Consider the following 23,088-nt stretch of genomic DNA (forward strand, 5'->3'; position numbering starts at 1 on the left):
TATGTATAAACAAAACTATAAATCGTTTTGAGTTTTGATTACTTTCATAACAAAAAAACTGAAAGAATTTATAAATTGGTATCATTAGCTTTGTGGTATAAAAAACTTTTTAAAAATAATACATTCCAGTACATTACATAATTCTCGTGGATTAATTTTCAGTTTTAATTTTTTTTTTCTCGAAATAAAATACAATAACGAGAAAAATGAACAATTAATGAGATACCACTATTATTTTACAGTTCAGTTTTACTCAGTTTTTTTGAATAATTTTATAGTTCAATTGTTTTTTTCTCATATCAAAATATAATGACGTGAAATATGAAAAATTAGTAAAGTGTTACTCTAGCATGATTGAAGAAATACAAAAATAAAAATTCTATAGACTATACTGTGCATTTATTGCGCGGGATTTAAACTAGTTAGTTTTTGTGTAAAGCAAATTACTCGGTAGTATTGTAGACTTGTAGTAGTCTCGACAACAATGAGAATAAATTTACTCCATTTACGAGAGGACTTCGATTCTACTATCAATCATTACATACGGAGTACTTAAAAGAAGAAATTATAATATGGAGCGAGTCTTGTTATAGAAGTTGTTAGGATATAAGCCATGATAATGATCATGTATACTTGAATATTAATCGAATTACATTTCGAGTATCTCAATCATATTAATCGAATTCCGAATACCTTATACTCCACCCTTGCAGTTCGCCTCCAGAAAGCACAAGCAAAGAAACTTGGTGCAGTAACTTTAATAATACAGAGCAAGGCCTTGTACAACATACTCATTATTCAAGATGTTTATCCACCAGCAAAACACGTAGTCACACTATATCTGAGAGCTATTGGAAAACAATGTACGATGAAATGCCGGTATTATATGACTGAACATTGTAATGCTTCTAACTTAAGAATACAATTATGGTACATTGTCTATAACAGCAACCCAGCTCCAAATGTCAAAATCGGTTGAACAAGAAATATCCATCAAATTATAAAAATACTCCACCTCCCGTATCCATTTTCAATCTTTATGTTGAGTCAACTACGAATCTCCATGATGAATGCATATGGGAATGAACTCGAACCCAAAGCTTCAGCCATCAACTGAACTCGGCCGTCCATAAAAATGAAGATGAAGATACAGGTACATCAATTCATTCAGTCATGAAGCAGTCCATCTTGACATCAGTTACATCAAGTTGTAGAATCTCTGCCCTACAACCTAGTATCGAACCCAGGCTGCACCAGAACAAAAAGAAATTCATACACATCATAACAGCAGTGCGAACAAACATTGCGACCAAGCTCAAAAGGTGCAAAGGATCAGTCCCACCTATGGCATCAGCATACAAGGGGTTTGCTTATACTATAAGTTGTGTAATTCAGGATTCAGATCCATTTCCGAAGAATTGACCTTGATTTTTTATAAAAATGACTGACTTTAACCTACGAGGAAAGTACCATTCCACAAATTAATCATCTTTTCAAAGAACAATGCTAATTTGCCAAAAGAAAAATGATTAATATGTACTCTGTAGTCTGTACTAGTTTTAGACTTTTGTTTTGAGTTTTAAGCTCCCAGAATGTATTTATACAAGTGCCCTAAACGTAATTTTGTCTGGCTCTCCAATATACCCCTCTTAATCTGAGAAATGTGGGGGCCTAAAATTCCTTGATGAGTTAAGTACAAAATACCTTGGTTGAGTGCGTCCTAGATCCCCGTGCACAAATTCTTTGATGTATGTTCCAGCCTAGATTGAAACAATATGCCAATGTATCAAAATGACAGTCTAGGAAGTAGATAGATTTATACTCCCTCTTATCCAAACCAAAGAGTGTTACCTTTGGTTTGGAACTTGGATGGGAGGGAGTAGATAGCAAGAGAGGACGATAAAAAGAGTTATAAACAAAGTTTCGAACACCAACAAAAGGTTTTGTGACTACTCGGTGGTCCAATCTGGGTATAATGCCCAAATTCTATATTGCTTGATGCTTATCCAATCTACAGGGCTCAGCCCTTATAGATGAGCAACTTACCAAACCACAAATATTTTTTTTTTTTTTTTTTTTTTTTTTGGTGTTGACCAGGAGTATCCCCTACCGACAGCTGGGGCAATCTCCTCCGGGATACTGAAGGCAATTTAATGGGTTGACCCCTCCCAAGTTTGGCTTTTTCATTCGCAAGAGTCAGGAATCGAACCCCTGACCACTCATACCAGCCAACTTTGGTACCAAACCACAGATATGAAGATACTGTTTCAGGATTTAGAGTACAAAGGGGGAGTTCTTGGCCATTACACACACCTGGGTACAGAGATGCAGGAGAAAGTATTGGCTACTTCCAGAAATCTTCTCTATGTTCATCCTGCTCGATATTAGATAAACATAATAGACGTCATTTTCAGCAAGAGAAAAAAAAAATCTAGTATCGGGTAAAATTGAGGAAAAAAACATTATAAAGGAGGTCTCACCAGTGGATTATCTTTTCACGTTCTAGAGGACTTCGGCGGTGAAGCACTCTCACTGGTGTCCTCTGCAGTACTTGCTGAAGCAGAAAGAAAATAATTTATCACACACAAAATTATCATCAAGAATACAGAAATTAATGAGTAGCAGCAGGTACATAAATAATGCGAGATTTAGTAAACATATATATATAGCCATAGGATGATTATCAAACATCAAAACTACTAACTCATCAAAAGACAATTACAGATTTACAGCTGACCTAAAAAGCAATTCATCAAGTTCAACTGGCAGGCTTTGATGAGAAGACTTGTAATGTTAACACGATAATAAAGAATTAAAATCACAAAGTATCATACTCAAGATATTTTTCTATAGTAGAGTATTCCAGATTTAATCCAGAGGTTGACAACAACTAAATCAAAGATCAATCTCCAAGAAAAACATCTCCGTCCGGAGGAAGCTGATAAGAAGGGTAAATGTCTAAGGTAAGGGCAACCCGAGCGAGCGACGGCAGTCCTCATCCGTAAACTGCAGGTGGAATTCCTGGTAAATTTCGGAATTTCAACTGTGCTCGTTCAGTTGCTGAGTAAAGGTATGGAGGGTTTGGGACATGCGAACCCTCTTATCAGCAAAGCTCAGGTCACTAAAGGGCTCTACTTTCTCTTGCAGGAACTCCAGGAAGTCGTATGTCTCCTTAATATCACTCTCTTAGTGGAGGCATACTTCATAAATTCTTTCTAAATTTGCTTGACTGGGCATGATCTCAAAGAGCCTATTACCCAGATGGTGAATCAAAATAATTAAAATAGTAAACAGAAAGAATGGTGTGATTCCTATAAGCTAAACCCACCAAATCCTTTAACGAAGATATAGTCTCCAAGTCTTTTTCCTCTAGTTCGCGAGAAATCCACACCAGGGCAGCATACTCCTTCTGCATAACATTCAAAGGTTTTAACATAAGTTTGTTAGTCATACATACCAATTGAATCCACTACATTAATAAAAGGATAATCAAGAATTGCGCCAATAGCTACCTGCTTTTCTGCTTCACCTTCACGCATCAACGTCCACCCTTGTTCATTGACAACTTTGAGATTTTTCACTTTCACCTATACAATTCACAGGTGTATGATAAGACAGAAACGTAAACATTATTCAAACAATCAGACAGCTAAATGAAAAAGCTAGCTAAAAAAGACAGGGTTAAGAATGCGGAATGCTATATCTTACCAATTTGCTTTCTGAGTTATTGATTTTGAATTCCATCTCTCTCAATGATGCTTGTGATGGCTCAACCTTAGGATTTTGGATCTCAAGTAAGAATGGGCGTCCAGAACCTAACATTCGGACCTGAAATTTGCAACTCCAAATAAATATAACCATAGCCATCAGATTTACTAAACTAATAACTCACATAATCAGTACATCTATATCTTCTCTACCAGCAGCATGGAACTTGCAGTTATCACCCCTACACATTGGAAGAACACTATTTGCCAAGATCTCCTACACAATTGGGAAAAATCCACCCTGTCAATATCAGCTAAATCACCCTTTAAACTCACAAACATACATCAGAGTATCAGAGGTTAGCAATACCTCAACAGATGCTTCTCCCATTCTTTCATCATCGATAATCCAACGTGTCTGACTCACATTCCTTGATAACTGCGTCACATTGGACATCACATTAAACACCAAGATCTGATGAAGACACGACCAGGAGTTTACGCACTAGTGGCAGATATTGCTCAGTTCTCCTATCTCAGTTAATTGCCAAGGCAAAGGGTATTAAAGAGTAAAGGCCAGGCAAATATTGAATACATAACCATGCGCCTGATTACAACCAGAATTGTATTGGTGGTATACTGGTATGGGTAAACTATAGATAGATCGTACAATTACGTGCAAGTTATAACAGTGATAGAGTAACTAAGGGTTCAAGTCAGCAAGGCAAAATTTGTTAACTTTACTGGTTTTTTTACCTAAAAATATCCCTCCCCTGTTTTGTTTAAAGAAAGAAATGTTACAAAATGGTATAAATGGATTGATTCACGATGATAGTTGTATAAAAGGATTGCTATACGATGGTATAAACGGATAGTTTGAAAATGGTATAAATGGATCGTTTCACTCTTTAAATTTCAATAACTGTCAACATATGTAAAATTATGAAATTTGACTTGTGAAAAGAGCATTTTCCATTATAGAACTACTGTACAAGTTTTATAATCTTACAAAATTGTAATATTGTCCCTCTTTATAGAAATTATTCCAGAATAAATTGGCAATAGTTAGGAGATAAAAATCAAACCAACACCATGGAAAAGCGGAAACACCATATAAAAACAAAAGTAGAAAGTATGAAGTACATTATTTAATTGCGTATGTCATTTCTATAGTGGAAAGGTTGTGTGCAGTGGTAGATTATGCATTGTTGGGAAAGACCCCGACCCATGCTTACAATCTAAGTTCATGCCTATTTCAGATACAAAAACTAGCACCTCGGCACCGCACCCCCAATGATCAATGGTTATGTAGTGGATATTCTAAACCAAAGGTCAGGGCTGTTTGGCTCCCATGTTTTACTGCTCCAAGATCAGCCATTGGTAATGCGCATTTGGACTCTCTAGATCTAGTGACAACATAGTCACTCTAAGATGAGGGCAGGTCAACTACAACGTTTTAGGGGAGTGCAAAAATCAACATAATATGACCAATGTGAGCATGTCTTAATTGGTGTACTCAGAAATGCTCTTCCACATACACCAAAGAGACATATTCTGTCGGAGTTGCAGCTCAAAACACAGAGAAGTTTTAGAACATGGTATGATTCAGGCAATCTCTGCAGCCAACTTGAAAATCCAAGTAGCATTTGAAAACCAAAAGAAAAAGTTGATGGAAAAGCAACTGATGCAAAATGGTTGCGTACTACTGTAGTACGTATACATACATTCAATGGTTGGAACAAACCAAAGTTTTTTATTCAGTAGCTTAGTATTACCTTCAAGTATCTGCCACCGATAAAAATGGGTGTTCTATGAAGTTGTATCGTCAAGCAGCATGCGGAAACCTAGAATTATAGAAATTGGTAAAAATCCAAGAACACGTGCCCCCAACAGGGTCGAATGTAATATAGTTCCTATAATCATGACTTATTGCAGAGAGAACAAAAAAGGTACAAATCAATCACCTTCCCATTTGTGAGAGAATTTTCATCCTTCAAATTGTCACCAATATCAGAGCCATTACTAGTTCTTATGCCATTGCTGATACCTGCATTTGGAAGATAGAAACCATCGGCTTTTGATGTAAAAAAAAACCATGTATGAACTATAGGACTGATTCATGCTTTTATCTGAAAGCCAAAAGGCAGATAAACAGGAGGCCAATTTTGAAGAAACAAACACTAGTTTTCAGAAAATACAAATCACTTTCGCTGAAATTACTCTGTTGGTCATTTGTCAATGGAAAGAAAGATTTCCATTTCCAATGGAGTTAGTGAGTTATCATTCTTTGGTTTATAGTCAAGAACTCAAGATGATGGGACATCTTACTTGCATGCCTCATTTGTGTCTGTACTCTTCAATTCTCAGCATATATCCATTCACATACATTTAGTTCTCTTTGAACTTGTTGGAAAAAAATTATGAACAAACGTTTTTATCCCTCTTTGCCCAGTGGAACTCGTGGATGAAGAAATTTACAAGCAAATAGCAACACCCTTGACTCCAAGCAAATATATGACGTTCAAGGAAACAATTCCCTTTGAAGAGACACATCCAGTATAAGCAAAACAGTAGTATTCATATTCAACTGATAATAAAAGACACATGATGTCCTGAACGAGTATTCAAACTACATAGGTAGCTACCAGTCTAGGCTAATGAACTTGTCAAAGAAGTGCAAAAGCAGCAGACAATAAAATGTAGTCATGCCTGTTTTTTGCTTCTTGTACGCCTGCTTGCTCTCCCTTTCATTTACAGTCTTCGTTGGGTAGTCAGAAGAAGTGTAAGTTAACCGAACACGGAAGGAGCTCGTACCAGATTTGATACCCTGCAAAATAATACGGCTAAATAAACTGAAATCTCGTGATTGAGAAATGTTGTTGCAAACACACAAGTCAGCCAAAAACAAGTTTGAACTTTGGAAAGGTAAGAATAATGCTTCCACATACACTATAGTACTATCATGACAGAATAGACCTACTTCCTGTCCAATTTTCTTTATGTTTTCCTTATTCAGGTCTCTGAATCATTTCTTTACGTTTCCCTTTTAAGCATGTAAAGTTACCTTTTCTCTTCATGTGCAACTGTGCAAGTTGCTTTTTATCCGTTTCTATTTGTTAAGCATACCCTCTCTCTATTTATATGTCATTGTGACAAAAACAAACGTAAAATTAATCGAGGCGGGAGGGAATACTTACTAACAGTGTCTCGAGGGGCTGTGTGATAGATATCTTGAGGGCATCCTTCACTGAAAGGGCTTCTGATTGAAGCACGTCTTGAAACCAAATTTCTGAACCATACTTCTCTTTTATAAATAACCTACACATTGATTGATAAAGCGAATCATTAACAACATAATTCTGATGATTCCTTATGAAATAGCAAATTTAAGTGAATACAAGATAAGAAATGCGAAGTCCAATTTCAAAAAACCAAATTACAGGTGTGCAAACAGAAAAGCTCAAGATATGTGGGAAGAAACAAGAAAAAAACGGTGCATCAATTTCATAAATCGTGCACAGGAAAGAGCTACCAGCCTATAACGAATAATGGCTGTAAACAAGGACAACTAACCTTTTAGCATTGTCTTTCTCCACAATAATAGGAGGGATAGACACTTCAAGAGTAAAATCATCAATTTGATGGCCTTCTAGCCTCGCAAGTTCCGCTATCAATACAGCTAAGTCATTGGCACAATCCTTCTTGACTAGGGATTGTTTCTCATCAGCATAAATAAACTGGAGGATACCAAAACAGACACTACAATAACCATCCTTCTTATCTGATTCCCCCGACAAAGAAACATCAGAACTGAGCTGATCGCCAACAACTGCAGAGAACAAACTAAAGATGCTCGACGAGTTGCAGTAACTTGGACCATATTTCCCCAATAGTCGTAGTACACACTGAGGGCATACCTGGAATTAACACATTACATAATCTACGAGTATTAACTTCACATAATTATCTTATAATATTACATAAAAGAATAGTATTGAGCGTCTGGATGTGATCATTGCACTTCGTAATAAAGATAAAATTCGATAAAGTTTCTTTTCAAATAATAGAGAGACATAATGTATTCCAATGAGTGCATATTCCAAAGCCGAGATTAATCACATCACATATATTACAAAAACATCTGACACACCATAGTCCCTTAACCGTGTTCGTGACTTGCCATACACAAGACCAGTAAAATACTGACGACTTCATCGACAGCTTCATAGTTCGTACAGTGTAAATTGCATTACAGTAAACTCACGAAGGCAGGCCAAGATAATTAATTACATTGCCGAGATTGTATAATTAACGCAAACGAGCGAATTAACTGACAAATAACACGAACATCTGCATTCAACAAGAATTCACAAGACAATCCTGATCACCAAAATTACTCTTTTAACATCATTATCACAAAAACAAGCAAAACATGAATCTTCCACTGGAATTTGTAACAAAAACAACACAAACTAACGATATTCAATCGATTAAGAAACGAACGGTAATCAGAATTAGCAGCGCAAATTCAACAAACAAAATGCAAAATGCAAGATAAAATAAAATAAATTAACGGAAAATATATTATTAACCTCTAAGGATAGTAAGTCCTTAACTACTGCAGGAGGTAGGGATCGAACGACGTCGTCAAGGAGGCGGAGCTCTTCGTCGGCGGCGGCGGAGGATAAGGAGTTTTCCGGCGGATGATTTGCGACGGAAATAGATGCTTCGTCGTCTATGGCGGCCATTGTTTAATGATGAAGGTGTGAAGGGGGAGCTTCAGTTGGAGCTGCTATGGCGGCACAGGTTTAAGTCGAAATTGAAGAACACAGGGAAGTGAGGAACTGCAAAACTGAGACAGAAAGAACAAAGAGAAACTACCTCGAGTTTGACCCGTAAACTCGACCCGTATCGATCGCGTCAGGTTTGGATTTCTGTTTGTCTCAAATGTTAATTGTGTCATTTTACCCATTGTCTCTTAGGGCTTGCTTGGATTGAGGGTAATAGGAGGGGAATGAATAGGGGAGTAATATGTGAGGTGTATTTCTCGTGTTTGGTATGCGGGTAATTATTCACCTCCTGGAATTATTACCCTTGTGAAGGGGTAATACATTACCCACCCTCCCCCCTGGGTAATGATTAAGGAGTAAAAGATCTACTCGAGAATCATTACTCTTATGCCAAACATATCATCAAGGAACTCATTACCCCACTAATTAATTTCTCCAGTAATTATCGCCCAATAAAACTTACCCCCTTAATAATTCCATGGATTCCAGGCAAGCCCTTAGCCCGAACTAGACCGGATTGTACAACGCAACCCGACTTTTTTACGGATTTTTTTAAAACAAATTACCGTCAATCTGTTTAACTCATTAAGGTTATGTTCTTTTGGACTTAATTTTACTGCACTTTTCTAAACTAAAAAGAAGTGAAGTTAATGGAGCTTAACTGGACCGAACTTAAAGTAAGAATAAATTTGTGAAAAGATGAGCTGAGCTGAACTGAATTAAGCTAAACTGAACTGAAATAAACTCAAATTTTGTCAATAGATCTTGGTATAGACGGGTGGGGCGAACAGACGGATAAAGACCTCTAATAAAATGGGTAGGGGGGCAAGGTGGGGCACCCCCATGTACTTCCCACTTTATGGTAAATGGGTATTTTGTGAAAGGAAATGGTATCCGTCTATACGTATAGACGGATAGTGCCCGTCTATAATAAGAATTTGTGAATTAAGAAAAAAAACAGGGCTTAAGTTTATTTACGTAACCAACTTGTATGACATATGTGCTCGACTATCCAAAAGAAGCTACCCACTGTGGCCTATATTATCCAAAAAACGGGGCTTTAGTTTATTAACCTAACCAACTTGACCTTTCAAATGAATAAACATTTCACTAAAATTATACTCATTTAAATAAAGTATTCCTCTTAATAAATAATACTCCCTCCATTCAACTCCACTTTACAAGTATTCTATTTCCGTCCATTCAACTCCACTTTACAGGTTTCCTTATTTGGACATGTAAAAGACCTTTCTATCCTTATTGAAAATCTATATTTACAAAAAATGCCATTCATACCCCACACAAATCCACCATAAAACTCACCTTTATATTTTTTTAATATCTTTAACTCCATCATTCCCTTTCCCTATGTACTTTTAATAGTTTTTTTAATCCGTTTCTTAATACCCGCGCAAAAAGCAATGTTGCAAAGTGGAGTTGAATGGAGGGAGTATGATTTCGGTGCATGAGATGAAGTATTAAATTGTCTTTATTGTTTATTAAATGGTGACGGAAAGGGTACAATGGAGAGCATTGATACATGTGGATTTCTAGGGGTCGTTTGGTTCATGGGGGAATTTATTTCATGTGGGAAGTAGAAATTCACATGAATTGAGTTCCTACATGTAATTCATGGGAAATGCCCAAAACTTGTTTGGTTGCCATCCAGGAATTGACACTTCCCATGAAATAAATTCCTGTATGTTGTTTGGTTGTATAACTCAATTCCTATGATTTTTTGTTGTAAATACTATTTTACCCTTTTGCTAAAATTTATTACTTCACCCTTAATTCATATATATGACATACAAAATTTGATCTTAGCTTACAAGATTTAACAACATGAAAAAAATGATTGTCCGGATGTTCCCATTTATTATCAGAAAATCTAATAAAAATAAATTAAAGTAGCATAAATTATAAAAAACTATGTTCCAAATAGTATCCGTCACAAGCTTGTGACGGATATAAATCGTCAAAAGAGATTTTATGAATTAAACAAGGAGGAAAAAAAATTTGTGTGAAGAAGATGACGGCTGATAGAAGAGTTAAATGGTTGTGTTTTTAATAGGGGTAGAATAGTAAAATATTACTTTAAAAAACACAGGAATTGGGAATGACCAGGGGGCTTGGTCACCACTTCCCTACATGATGTAGGAATTAGAGTTCCTATGGAACTCTAGATTCCTCCATTTTGAAAAAAAATGGGTAACCAAACAAGAGCCTTAAATCCCAATTCATGGGATTTTGGAATTCCTGTGTTTTTCTGAGGCAACCAAACAACCCTACGTATTTGAAGTTATTTGATGTATTTAATATTTTTATTTAATTTTTAAAATTTACTTGTTCTTTTCGGATTTATTACAACTTTTTACCAACAACTTTCTTATATATTAATACTTGGTTCACTTTCGATTCTCAAAATCGTTTTAATCATTATTCTCGGTTTAAATTCTATGTTTTTATAAAAGAAATCCGGACTTCGATTTTAAAACCTACTATAAGTTTACATGTCTTTTGTATTATTTGTTCACTCTCCTTTTTTTTTCACTTTTTCTTTTCTATTTTTTTTTTGCATTTTTGAGGTATGCGTTTACCCATAAACGGTTCTAAAGGATGATTCATGTCCAAATCATTTTGAGATTATAGCTCTGTTGTTGTTGTTGTTGTTGTTGTTGTTGTTGTTGTTGTTGTTGTTGTTGATGATGTTTAGCTCATTAAGTCATTAACCCCATTTGACGTAAAACTACCAAATTGTATGACTGAATGATACTCCTTCCACACACACCTATTTGGCTATTTTCAATCCATTTGTTTTATTGTGGTCTCCAAGACGACACTTTGACCATATTTTTCGACGTCTATATGTTACTTTTTTTTCTTGAAATTTTTTTTCATGAAAGATGTCATGAAAATAAGTGTAAATGTTTTTGTTTTATAATCTAATCTAATATTTTTTATTCTTCGACTAATTTACGGTTAAAGTTTAGAAACTTGGACCTTCCAAAAACAAATTAGATGAAAATAGTTGTGTAGGGGGAGTAAATGGTTATTGGGCTGGGCGTGCCACTTCTTGATCTACAAATTTAGTCCGCACTAGGCCTAATTCGATCTTTGGAAAATTTTACGTTTAACACGGCCCGATTAAGCGACATTTTCGGTCCACTTAAAATTTTGCAATGGGTGAAATTTTGAAAACCTTTAATGATCGAGGATGTCTAGAAAACATCAGGGTAACTGAGTAAGGTGCCTTGTGTGACGATCCGCACACTTGAACCCTTAGATTTATTTTATGCTTATGTAATTTCATTTTCCTTGTACATTTGTAGTAAGTATTTTCTTAGTAGTTTTAGAATAGGTTTCCATAAATAGGTATATCGCTATTCTGAACTAAACTTGTAAAATCAATGTTTCCTGCTACCAGGATGTAAATATCAAATTTCCCTCTTTTGGGAGTACTAGTGAATGAAAATCTACTTCCTACCTTGTGCCTTCGTATTGCTTGTTGTTGCTTTGTTGTGAACGACTCTTAGCCTTCACTTTACTAACAAGCCGTGTTTGTGGGATCGACACTAGGATCCCGACTCACACCCCGAGACCCGAGTATCGTGCTAGTGGGCGATCCCTCCCTAGTACGAAGAGCCTTGTCGCTTGCATCTTGCCTAGAGAAGGGGCAAAGGTGCGCGCCACGGTCCGGCAAAAGTAGCGGACCGTGACATTTGGTATCAGAGCCCGGTCTTCGGACGGGCGTCTGCGAGCCGCATTTGTTTATCGAGATCGAGAAAATGGGCGAAAAGATCGAGGACCGAGTGGATGCCTTAGAGGACGCAATCGACGTCAAGCTTCCCAAACTCGAGGACATCGTTATGCGGATGGCTGCGAGCCTCGAGGAGTTGCAAAAGACGGTTTGTGACCTTGAGATGAAGGTAGACGGGATGGATACCCGCATCCAAGCAATCAGTGGTGCGATCCCCGACGATCGGGAGGAAGAGATCAATCATCTGCATCGAAAAGTCGAGATGTTAGAGAACACTTGCGCCACGCTCGTGAAAGCGGTGGCCAATGACGGGAAATCTGTGGGGAGCCATAAGGTGAAGGCCCCTCCACCTCGTGCCTACGATGGGGCGAGGGATTCGAAAGCGGTGGATAACTTTATCTTCGATATGGAGCAATACTTCCGAGTAAGTGGGCTCGACGAAGACGCGGAAGTTGTCACGGCAAGCATGTATTTAGTCGACGATGCCAAGATGTGGTGGAGGGCTAGATACAAGGAAATCGATGCGGGCACGATTACGGTGACATCGTGGGCCGACTTCAAGAGGATCTTGAAGGATCACTTCTATCCCGAGAACACGGAGTTTGTTGCTCGGAAGAAGTTGAAGGAAATCAAGCACACCAAATCAATCCGGGAATATGTGAGGGAATTCTCAGCGTGCATGCTCGAGATTAGCGAAATGTCCGAGACGTATAGGACATTCGAGTTCATTGACGGGTTGAAGAGGTGGGCACAACAAGAGGTCATGAGGCAGAATCCCAAAACTCTGTCTTCGGCCATTTCGGCCGCGGAGCGCCTACTCGACTTTCACGGAGAGCGAGAGGCACCAAGAGTTGTGGCACCAACGGGGAATATGGGTGCATCACAAAGTGGGTACAATGGACAAAGGCCACAAAACAGCGCCATTTCGATTTGGGAACGGTCGGTTCCGCTCGCAAGGAAGTCAAGCCCAATCGGCGAGCACTACAAACTCGCCCTCAAGCTCGTCTTCTAAGGCGGGAAACTCTACTGCTTCCACGACGAAGAGACCGTTCGCGTGTTTTGTGTGCAAGGGTCCTCACAAGATGGCCGATTGTCCGAGCAAAGCGGAGTTCAATGCCATGTTCAAGGAGATGCCGAAAGGGGCTCAAGAACGTCTTGATGGGGCGTTGGCCGACTATCACCAAGAGTGTAACGAAGACTCGAGTGATGGTGAAGACCAACCACGGATGGGCTCACTCCAACGGATCAGCGCAATGGGGAAATACGAAGATTCCTCCGCCAAGAAATCCAACGGGCTCATGTACGTGGACTTGATGGTGAATGGGAAGCAAGCACGAGCCTTGATCGACTCGGGCGCCTCCCATAACTTTGTTACGAAAGAGGAAGCGGATCGGTTGGGGCTAGTTCTGCGGGATGCTAACACCGCCTCAAGCCGGTCAATGGGAAAATGAGACGCGTCCAAGGAGTGGCTAAGAAGGTCGCGGTTCAAGTGGGTGAGTGGGCGGGGGAGCTCGACTTCACCACCGTTCATTTGGATGACTTCAAGTTAGTACTCGGGATGCAGTTCTTCCGTAAAGCATTGGTAGTATTGAAACCAAGTGACGGATCGATCTCGCTAATGGGGTCTATCGTAGTGAATACTGTAGATGGCGACGAAGACAAGGGGCAAGATCGAATTTCGGCTATGAGGGTGATACCGACGCGAAATAAGGGATGCGACTTGGAGAATGCCTAAAGGTTCGGTGGAGCCGAGGGCGAACAAGACCCAGGCTAACTACGATGCTAAGTGGCCGGGGGGACGAAAGAAGAGTCTACCCTCTCACCGAGGAGTAGACAATGAGGGCCGAGATGCCCAAAGAAGTAGGCCTCGTACCATCGTGGGGGCGCGTCGATGTCTTGAATCGACGTCTGGTTTGCGGGTCGGTCGACCCAAGAGATAAGGCCTCGTACCATCAGGGGGCCGCGTCGATGTGTTGAATCGACGTCTGGTTTGGGTCGGTCGACCCAAGAGAGAAGGCCTCGTACCATCAGGGGGCCGCGCCGAAATGCTGATTCGGCGTCCGGGAGATCTCACATTCCCTTGAATGCAGTGTCAAGTGACGAGAGACAAGACGAAGGTCCGTTGGGGCCAAGATTGGAGAAAGCCCGAGAGAGCACTTTTCAAGCAGCGGCAAAGTGGGCGTTCCTGAGAGACAAGGAGCACGTGGTGGACTTGGAGAACATGATGTTCGGCAGCTTCTATGTCAAGGAACTCCAACCTATCCTTGAAGGGACGAAGAGGCCGGTCATTGTTTGGGACGAAGCGCACATTCAAGCCGAGTTGTACAAGCCAATCCCCAACACCGCATGGACAATGAGCTCACCGAGGATGTCTCATCAAGCACCGTTCGGGATTTTTGTGTTGCCGAGGGCGCAACAGATTAGGTGGGGGAGAGTGTGACGATCCGCACACTTGAGCCCTTAGATTTATTTTATACTTATGTAATTTCATTTTCCTTGTACATTTGTAGTAAGTATTTTCTTAGTAGTTTTAGAATAGGTTTCCATAAATAGGTATATCGCTATTCTGAACTAAACTTGTAAAATCAATGTTTCCTGCTACCAGGATGTAAATATCAAATTTCCCTCTTTTGGGAGTACTAGTGAATGAAAATCTACTTCCTACCTTGTGCCTTCGTATTGCTTGTTGTTGCTTTGTTGTGAACGACTCTTAGCCTTCACTTTACTAACAAGCCGTGTTTGTGGGATCGACACTAGGATCCCGACTCACACCCCGAGACCCGAGTATCGTGCTAGTGGGCGATCCCTCCCTAGTACGAAGAGCCTTGTCGCTTGCATCTTGCCTAGAGAAGGGGCAAAGGTGCGCGCCACGGTCCGGCAAAAGTAGCGGACCGTGACACCTTGCTTGTCCACCAGATGCAGGATAACATTGTGATCAACTAAGCCAACTATATAAGCAAGAACTAGATGCAAATGACCTTTCATGAATTGTCGGACTTTAGGTCGGTAGACCGATAGACAACTAATACTGACCAATATGTTACCGATCCTAGCCCAAATATAATAATCGACGCAATAACCATTAGACCGAACCTGAGATTCATACGCATAAGTCTTAAATAACCTCAAGAAAGTTACATAGTGAATTAGCAATCTTAAACCGAACCTAATTCCTCATGTACTCCTTATTTCCTCATTTAAACATTAGGTTAATGATAAGTCTCGCTCTGGCACTTGATCAAATCTAGAACCGAGTCATACTACGAGTCATCATGGTCATAAACTCGTCCATACTAATGAACCCATCACCATCCGTATCAACTGCAACCACCATGCGCCTGCAATCACCTAGACTACACCTTTCTCCTAGCCTCTTCAATGTCTCATGCAGTTCCTCTGCACTTATCTTCCCGTCCTTGTCCATATCGAATGCCCTAAACGCGTTCCTTATGTCCATTGCCCTCACCCCGCCTCCATTGTTGTGTAAAGCCATAAATTCCTTGAAGTCAATGTACCCGTCTTTGTTCGAATCAGCTACTTGAAATATCTTTCCTGTTAGAACAACATAGTCAAGAATTAGATTGTGATATTAATAGAAACTCCAGTTTGATTTTACTAATCTACCGCACATGTCAGCTAGCTTAACTGGTAAAGTAGTGAGCATGACAGCAAAAAATTGTACTAATCTACTAGTAGTTATTTTTAACATTACCTACTTCAAGCATGGTACTTCCCGTCTTCCCCATAGCGCGAAGAATGGCCTTATATTCCTCTTGTGAAATCTTTCCATCCTTGTTTTTGTCAAATCTATCGAAAACCTGTTTCATTTCATCCGGGGTTGGCTGAAAAACCGGTACAGAACTAGAATATTGCTTGTTACTAAAGGAAAATAACCGCTTTGTGTTCGTTGAAAACATGTTTTTTGACAGGCCATAATGGAAATCAAGAAAGCGTACGCTCGTCATGAGTTCCGAATTGAATTGTGGGCGATTCTGGTTTGGAGTTGAATTTTTGGTAGGAAAGTGTAATGGCCAAGAAGTCCCTTTATAACAAGTCTGCAGTATAATATTTCGATGCGAAAGTAAGGAGATAAGAACTAAAATACAGGCACCCCATGAATGCACAAAAGTTGATATTCCTTGCTTACTTTTTTTTTCCTTAAGAAGTTGAAAGTTACAGGAGATCAGGAATATCAAATTGACAAAAGATAAAGAAAGATTGTTCCTTGAAAAAGTGTGGAAGTAAAGAACATTTTTTCCCTGCATAGTGCAAGAAATTCTTCTGTTACGATATTCGAAAATCTGTGGTTCAAATGACTTGTTATAGAGCCACAAAAGTAGAGAAAACTTTGATTCTTCACAAATACTTGTATGTAAGGCGGTTTTACACAGATTTATCGTAAAACAGAACATTTTAGTAACCACCAATAGGATTGTGTTTGGTTCTGTTTTACAACTATATAGTGTAAAACCGCCTTACACAAAACTAAATCTTGTTCCGAGCTTGAGAGTTGAGACCCTAGGAAAACAACAACAATCGATAGTCCATTGTGGCTCTAGGATTCAACTTGAACAAGAAGATACATATCTCAAGGGAAAATAAAGATAGTCTACATGTTCTTCAAAGACAAATATTATTTTGGAAAGAATACGACGACCTTGAGAGGAGGTCGTTGCAAATGTAGTACTAATGATACAAGCTTACGCTGGGTTTAGAGCGTCGTGATACATTTTCTTTATAGAACTACAAAGATAAGTATATATAATTATATATGTTCTAAAAAGAGAAATATTACGAGTATTAGAGATGTAAAGAATACGACCTTGAGAGGAGGTCGTTGAAAATGTAGTACTACTAATACAAGCTAAAGGATATAATCTGCAACTCACGCGAAAGCAAAAGATTTGCTTTTTCTTGGCTCAGTCTCAACATTTGTATAAGTTACCAGCATGACTGACTAGTCACTAAACCAAAGGACGGGTGCGTCTGCCAGCTGCTCTTCCACAAGTAAGAGCATTCTTAGGAATCGGATACTCATCCCTTAGGGATGTCGATGGTGTGTAGACGCGGAGGTAAAATTGTTGTCCTAGGTACTGTCGAGCCCAGAACTCAGTCCTCAGGTTCCACATTCCGACATTGTCTAGTGCCACCCATATTGCTGTCCATGAGTTTGGATACACCTGCAGTTTACAAAATCATCAGTTTTTTTACTGTTCTATTATGATCAACAGCGAAGCAGAGCAAGTAATTGGTCATTTCCTGCTAGTAAGTTACCTGTGTGGTACTTCGGAAAACTGCATCGCGCAGATTATACTGGCTTCTACTTGCTTCTGACCATGTTCCGCCATCCATCCTGTATTCCAGCAGGACACTTATGGTCAGCTAGGGTTTATTTTCTACTTGATCACTAATTTCTCCGCTAAACACAATCAGTGGCGAAAAATGTAAAATCTGTAGACTTAAATTACTAAAACAAACTATTTTCATATTCTCATTCAAGAAAAAGTTATATAGCTTGATTGGGTGATCTATATTGTGAAAAAATAACAGTCAAATACGACATATCGTATAACCAGAAAAAGTCTGAGGTGTTAAAAGGATGGAGTGATAGTAAAGAAAGTAAGAAATGTAATTGCTGCACTTACCCAACAACGAAGAAGCTGTAACCATCCAAATGATAACTCTGAACAATGTCCTCTGGGTTCTCAAAGACAATCTCAACAAATGACCTGTAGTCTGCACCCATGACAGCAGTGTCTTGGTAGATTCCTCCTCCATATGGAGTGCTAGAGATACTTCCCACTCGGAAAACTCCTCCGATATTAAAATAGTCTGCGAGCTTGAGAGGAGTATCAGCAGGGATAAAGGAGACACTGTTAATGGCATATCTTTGCTTGCCATTCACTTGTCCAGGGGAATTTTGTAGCCTAATGGTCTTGGTTGTGTTGATCATTCCATAATGGTATGACCCTTGGGGGTTAGGTCTCGGACCACTGGCTGAAAGATTGGTCCTGATAGCACGGGCCTGGTTGAGGGACCAGTCAATTTGGATCGTTGGTCCACCAGGGATTGGGCCGGAGGCTGAGCCAGCAGAGTTTGCATATCGAAGGATACCGGTTGTGGTGAGAACGGGGTTAGTAAAACGGGATGAGACCACAACGTAGTAGTCTTGACCGGGCTGGTCAGCTGTCACAAGTACTGAGTACGACTGGCCCACATGGACATCGAGTGAGGAGAAAGTGGTTTGAAGGGTGTGGGTCCCCTCGACTTCCACTACCTTCATCTTGTGACCTTGTATCCGAAAGTTCAGAGAGTTCTGCAGTCCAACATTGGAGATCCTAAGCCTGTATGTCTTGCCTGTTTTAGCAAAAATCATATTTTAGCATATGGTGTGGTGAGTTGTGCAACTGTTGATAATATGGAGTAACTTTTTACACTTTGGAGAAAACAGACCTTGTTGTACGTTGAAAGTAGCGCCACTTCCACGTCCATTAATTAGGATACCATCTGGAGATGGTAGCTTATGTCCGTTGTCAAGGATTTGTTGCAAATCCTGCAATCCACCAAAGAAATCGTTAGTCGCTAGTGACACTGTCCCAGAGATGCCATTAATATCAGTTAGATTAAATGCATTAATAGGTGACTATGTGAGCCCATCTCTTTTGACATTTTCTGAAAAAAGGAACTCATCATCAACACCTACGGTCCTACGGATATCTACTATAGCCTTCAGACAAATTCAATGAGTGTTAGCGCCCATACTCGCATATGTAGGAGCTACAGCAACCTACACTCATTTATTGTTATTGTAAATGGAGCCATAGGAGCTCTTTTGATAGATGCAGAAGCGGTATCAAACCTAAACTTGTCTTTGCATTATAATGACCTATATATAAAAAACGGTTGCACAAAATTACCGTGTGATTAGATCTGTACCAATCACCAATGAGTACAGTGTAGTCTTCAGCAGGTTGAGGGAATGGGACAGGAATGAGAGGCCGACTTAGGATCCTAATACCTCCGAACCCACCAGCAGCCTTGTGAAATGCGAGAGATGGGAAGTAGTAGAAGCTACCGATCTGATCTTTGACTTGGAGAATGTAAGTGAAGTTCTTCCCTGGAGGAATAGGGCAAGTTGTTCCGTATACACCATCTTCATATGAATTTCTTCTGTTCTGAACTCCATTCCTAAGGTATGCACCAAAACAAAGTACCACTATAAATGTTTATTTTAAAAATGAGGCACATTTGGGGCTGAACCACGGCCCAGACTCCTACGGGAGGTAGCAGGGGGGGATTTTCCGTAATGGGCAAAAGCCTAATGGAGCAATGCCGGGAGGAGCTAGGTCAAAGGCCAATCATTCACGAATTCTTGAACGGATCGAAACTAATCAAGATAACTAAATAGTCAAACAAGAAGCTAGCAGAATCCAAATAAAGCAAAGAAGATAACAATTTATGCAGAACTCCAGACTTATAAAAATAAAGGATAACGAGTGATAGGCTAACAGTACAGCAATTAGTGCCATAAGAGTGATAAGACCCATAACATTACTAGTTTAGCACAAGGTTCCATTTCGCGCTTTTAAATGAGAGATAGCAATTAATGACGGAATCCGGGACCATAACTCTAATATTATGTCCACTACACCACTACCAGTCTACCAGTCCACCACCCTTTTCATTGAAAGGCAAAATACTTCAATAACTCAGACTATCATCACAATATAACCGAAATTTTCCATAAATAGTAGCGGAAAAAAAATATATCCACAGTTAGTCTTTGAATTTAATTCAATTTTATAATTTATGTTTTTAACTTGAAATAAGGCATTTCGTTAATTTTAATATTAAAAAAATATATAAAAAAGTAACTTATAAATTTTCCAGATAAAAAAAAAAAAAAAAATTCAAGGTCTGCGACGGTGTAAAATGACACTACTTTCTTGCATATAACGTAGCCATCTTGATCAAGTATATGATATATAATCTTTTGTTAATCCTTTATTCCTTTCCGTAATTACATGTTTGAGCTGCAGTTTCACTGTCCACAGTTCAAAGTAGGCAGACAGCTGAAAAGCAGATTAAATAACAACTGCAGTGGAGAATCTACTGATCATAACAGCTGGTAAAAACCCATTAAATTCAAAAAAAAAGACTCACGAAAAGCTAAGACATTTGGATCCAAAACCCAGATCTCAAAAATCAATACTTTAATACTTTTATGTCATATTGTCATGTTTAATATTTGTAACAGTACTTACTAATCATAGTAATTAGCACTATGTAATGTAATGTGTACAAAATCACGTGTAAACCGTAAACGACAATCAATTAAAAATCAATAAATTCCTAAACAAAACATATTTTTGACAGACTAAAAAACAACATTCTTGAATTTCTAACAAATCCTCCTTTTTTTTATTAGTTCGATCAATGTATATCGTCACTAGATCGCTACAGACAGTGTAATTTAAATAACTTAAAAACTTTTTTAAAGACGTATTTCAAGTCCTAGAGTACATTTCAATGTGACATTATAATCAACCTCGGATTTAGTAAATCCAATAAAATACAACTAAAATCTAAATAAGACGGAAAAGAGAAGATCGGTAGCAAAACTCGTAAACCAAACAAGAAACTCTCTTTGTCTGACACTAACTAATACAGCTCAAAAACAGACCACACATTCATACACACATCTATTAAATAATTTTTTAAACAAGAATCTCTCTTTGTCTGAACTCTGACGTAATTTTTTTACACTTGTACTACCACTGAAAGTTAATTTACACTTGTACTACTTCATTAACAGCAGCAGTAAAGTAATCAATCAAGTAAATGGGTAACTAGAGAAAATTACCAGGAGAGAAGGAAAGGAACATCAAGACTGTTGTAAACATTGATTATAAGATTATCATTAGTTACCGAGTGAATATCCGGTCCGGGAAATTGCCCATTAATTAAAATACCCTGCACATTACAAAAAAAAAACCGCTTACATAAAATTATCACAAAACCAATTCTCATATAAGACGATCTCAACACGATCTCGTAATAAAATTGAGACCACTAACAGATATAACTAATTAGTTATGACATTATTGTCTTTATTATAGGATAAAATGCTAAAGGAGTCCACTACACTTAAATGGGTTGATCTCATTTCACATATAGTTAAAAGCGGCCGACACAGCTTAAACTTTTGGTTGAGACATTATCGACTATAACCACTAGACTAAAACTTGGTCGAGAGAAAGATGGACAAACCTGTTGAGGAGTACCAAGAGGCCAAATAGTGCCATAAGTGACATTCCAGTCAAAGAATCTATAAGGATCTTCAGCAACAACAATGGAGGAGAAGTAGAATACTAGGCATAACAATGCCTGCATTATTCTTTCACTCATTATTTTTTATTTTATTTTTATGAATTTCAAAAAATGAAAGAATGAGTAAAATGGGGGGTGTTTTTTGTGTGATATAGTGTATGGATTTATGAAATGTGGGGTATGAATTTTGAATATATTTATGTGGTATGAGAAAAATGAGTGCGGTACAGAGAAGAGACAGAGGAGAGAAGAAGAGGGAGTGATTGGAGGGAAAATGGTGAGGGAGTGTAGTGAAGTTGGTTTGAGAGTGTAGAGGCCCCCAACACAAATTAATAGAGAATGACAAAATGTGCTTAATTTGAAATGTGCCTTGTAATATCATGCAACTATTCAACATTCAACAAGTTGTTTTGAGGAAGAAGAAAAATAAATACTCCCAAGAAAATTAATACTACAAGTTGATAGTTATAGAACATAATCCTAAGGGATATGGTTGTGATCTTTTTTTGGGAGATTATTTTTGTGAGGTAGATTTAATAGCAAATTCTTGTTTTGGACAATTACTTTCGTTTGAAATAAATAAGACGAGATTTTGTGATTATTTTATGGTCAAATGTAACTACAATAACCACAATGGCCCAACTACTGTTAAAGTGGTCACATTTGATTGTAAAATGGTCTCAAAACATTCAGACTCGTCTTAAGAGAGACCAACTCAGATTTAATAGGTGTCTCATTCAATCATCTGTTATGATTAGTGTTTAGATGAGTTTTATTATATCATTTGTAAAGTATAGTGAACTATTGAGTGAGATAGATGATGAAGTATTGTGCTAATTTGAAGGACCAAAATGCAAACTATTACTGTAAGGCTCTGTTCTTTTGGACTGAAACTGATTTGATCTGAACTAAATTGAACTTATAGGATCTGAAACTGAACTTAACTGAACTTATAGGATTTGAACTGAACTTATAGGATCTCGAATCGAATGTAACTTATGGAATCTGAATCGAATCGAACTTATAGGATTCGAATCGAATCAACTTATAGGATCAAGTGAACTTAAATTAAGTGAGGTATAGGATCTCGAATCGAACTTATAGGATTCGAATCAACTTATAAGATCTCGAATCGAATCAACTTATAGGATTCGAATCGAATCAACTTATAAGATTCGAATCGAATCGAATCGAATCGAATCAACTTATAGGATTCGAATCGAATCAACTTATAGAACCGAATCGAACTTATATGATTCGAATCGAATCAACTAAACTTAGGATTCAAGAAACTTATATTAAGTGACTTTAAGTCCAAAAGAACAGGGTCATAGTCTTAACGAGATCACCAATTTTTTTTTTTTTTTTGACATTTGGAATAACGAGATCACCAATCAACAGAATAATTATTATCCAAAAGCAATCCATTAACAGAAAAAAGAGGACAAAAATAAAGGGAAAGTAGAAAAAGGCGTGTCGGTGAAGGCTGGGTGGGGGCTACTAC

At 38.4% G+C, this 23,088-nt stretch overlaps 3 protein-coding genes across 3 annotated transcripts; all 3 read right to left on the minus strand.

Moving 5' to 3' along the window:
* Window positions 1-745: 745 nt before the first annotated feature.
* LOC141611451 (uncharacterized) lies at window positions 746-8,655 on the minus strand. The gene is made up of 16 exons (XM_074429986.1): window positions 8,589-8,655; window positions 8,300-8,496; window positions 7,281-7,624; window positions 6,905-7,025; window positions 6,417-6,534; window positions 5,672-5,754; window positions 5,483-5,551; window positions 4,078-4,146; window positions 3,904-3,984; window positions 3,709-3,828; window positions 3,513-3,587; window positions 3,329-3,409; window positions 2,481-2,554; window positions 2,314-2,374; window positions 1,705-1,760; window positions 746-1,248 (listed from the first exon to the last, which is right to left on the minus strand). The coding sequence occupies exons 2-16, from the start codon at window positions 8,453-8,455 to the stop codon at window positions 1,164-1,166; spliced, it is 1,593 nt and encodes a 530-aa protein (XP_074286087.1). The 5' UTR covers window positions 8,456-8,496; window positions 8,589-8,655; the 3' UTR covers window positions 746-1,163.
* Window positions 8,656-14,927: 6,272 nt separating this feature from the next.
* LOC141611469 (calmodulin-like protein 30) lies at window positions 14,928-16,285 on the minus strand. The gene is made up of 2 exons (XM_074430008.1): window positions 15,967-16,285; window positions 14,928-15,806 (listed from the first exon to the last, which is right to left on the minus strand). The coding sequence occupies exons 1-2, from the start codon at window positions 16,217-16,219 to the stop codon at window positions 15,499-15,501; spliced, it is 561 nt and encodes a 186-aa protein (XP_074286109.1). The 5' UTR covers window positions 16,220-16,285; the 3' UTR covers window positions 14,928-15,498.
* Window positions 16,286-16,794: 509 nt separating this feature from the next.
* LOC141611461 (L-ascorbate oxidase homolog) lies at window positions 16,795-21,976 on the minus strand. The gene is made up of 7 exons (XM_074429997.1): window positions 21,525-21,976; window positions 21,118-21,227; window positions 19,172-19,442; window positions 18,708-18,807; window positions 17,900-18,611; window positions 17,529-17,607; window positions 16,795-17,434 (listed from the first exon to the last, which is right to left on the minus strand). Exons 1-7 carry the CDS (start codon window positions 21,660-21,662, stop codon window positions 17,219-17,221), a joined length of 1,626 nt encoding a protein of 541 aa, XP_074286098.1. The 5' UTR covers window positions 21,663-21,976; the 3' UTR covers window positions 16,795-17,218.
* Between the last annotated feature and the right edge of the window lie 1,112 nt (window positions 21,977-23,088).

The sequence above is a fragment of the Silene latifolia genome, chromosome 1, assembly GCF_048544455.1.
Source record: "Silene latifolia isolate original U9 population chromosome 1, ASM4854445v1, whole genome shotgun sequence".
NCBI lineage: Eukaryota > Viridiplantae > Streptophyta > Magnoliopsida > Caryophyllales > Caryophyllaceae > Silene > Silene latifolia.

Bases quoted from the DNA above. Each gene is read 5' to 3' on its own strand.
- LOC141611451 (XM_074429986.1), bottom strand. From the start codon at position 8,455: ATGGCCGCCATAGACGACGAAGCATCTATTTCCGTCGCAAATCATCCG. The intron at 7,026-7,280 runs GTTAGTTGTCCT...ATCAATGTGTAG, and splicing joins GAGAAAGACAATGCTAAAAG to GTTATTTATAAAAGAGAAGT. The intron at 5,552-5,671 runs GTGATTGATTTG...CTATAATTCTAG, and splicing joins ATTCTCTCACAAATGGGAAG to GTTTCCGCATGCTGCTTGAC.
- LOC141611469 (XM_074430008.1), bottom strand. From the start codon at position 16,219: ATGACGAGCGTACGCTTTCTTGATTTCCATTATGGCCTGTCAAAAAAC. The intron at 15,807-15,966 runs GTAATGTTAAAA...TTGTTCTAACAG, and splicing joins AAGTACCATGCTTGAAGTAG to GAAAGATATTTCAAGTAGCT.
- LOC141611461 (XM_074429997.1), bottom strand. From the start codon at position 21,662: ATGAGTGAAAGAATAATGCAGGCATTGTTATGCCTAGTATTCTACTTC. The intron at 21,228-21,524 runs GTTTGTCCATCT...TGTAATGTGCAG, and splicing joins CTCTTGGTACTCCTCAACAG to GGTATTTTAATTAATGGGCA. The intron at 18,612-18,707 runs GTCTGTTTTCTC...TTGCTAAAACAG, and splicing joins TACTTTCAACGTACAACAAG to GCAAGACATACAGGCTTAGG.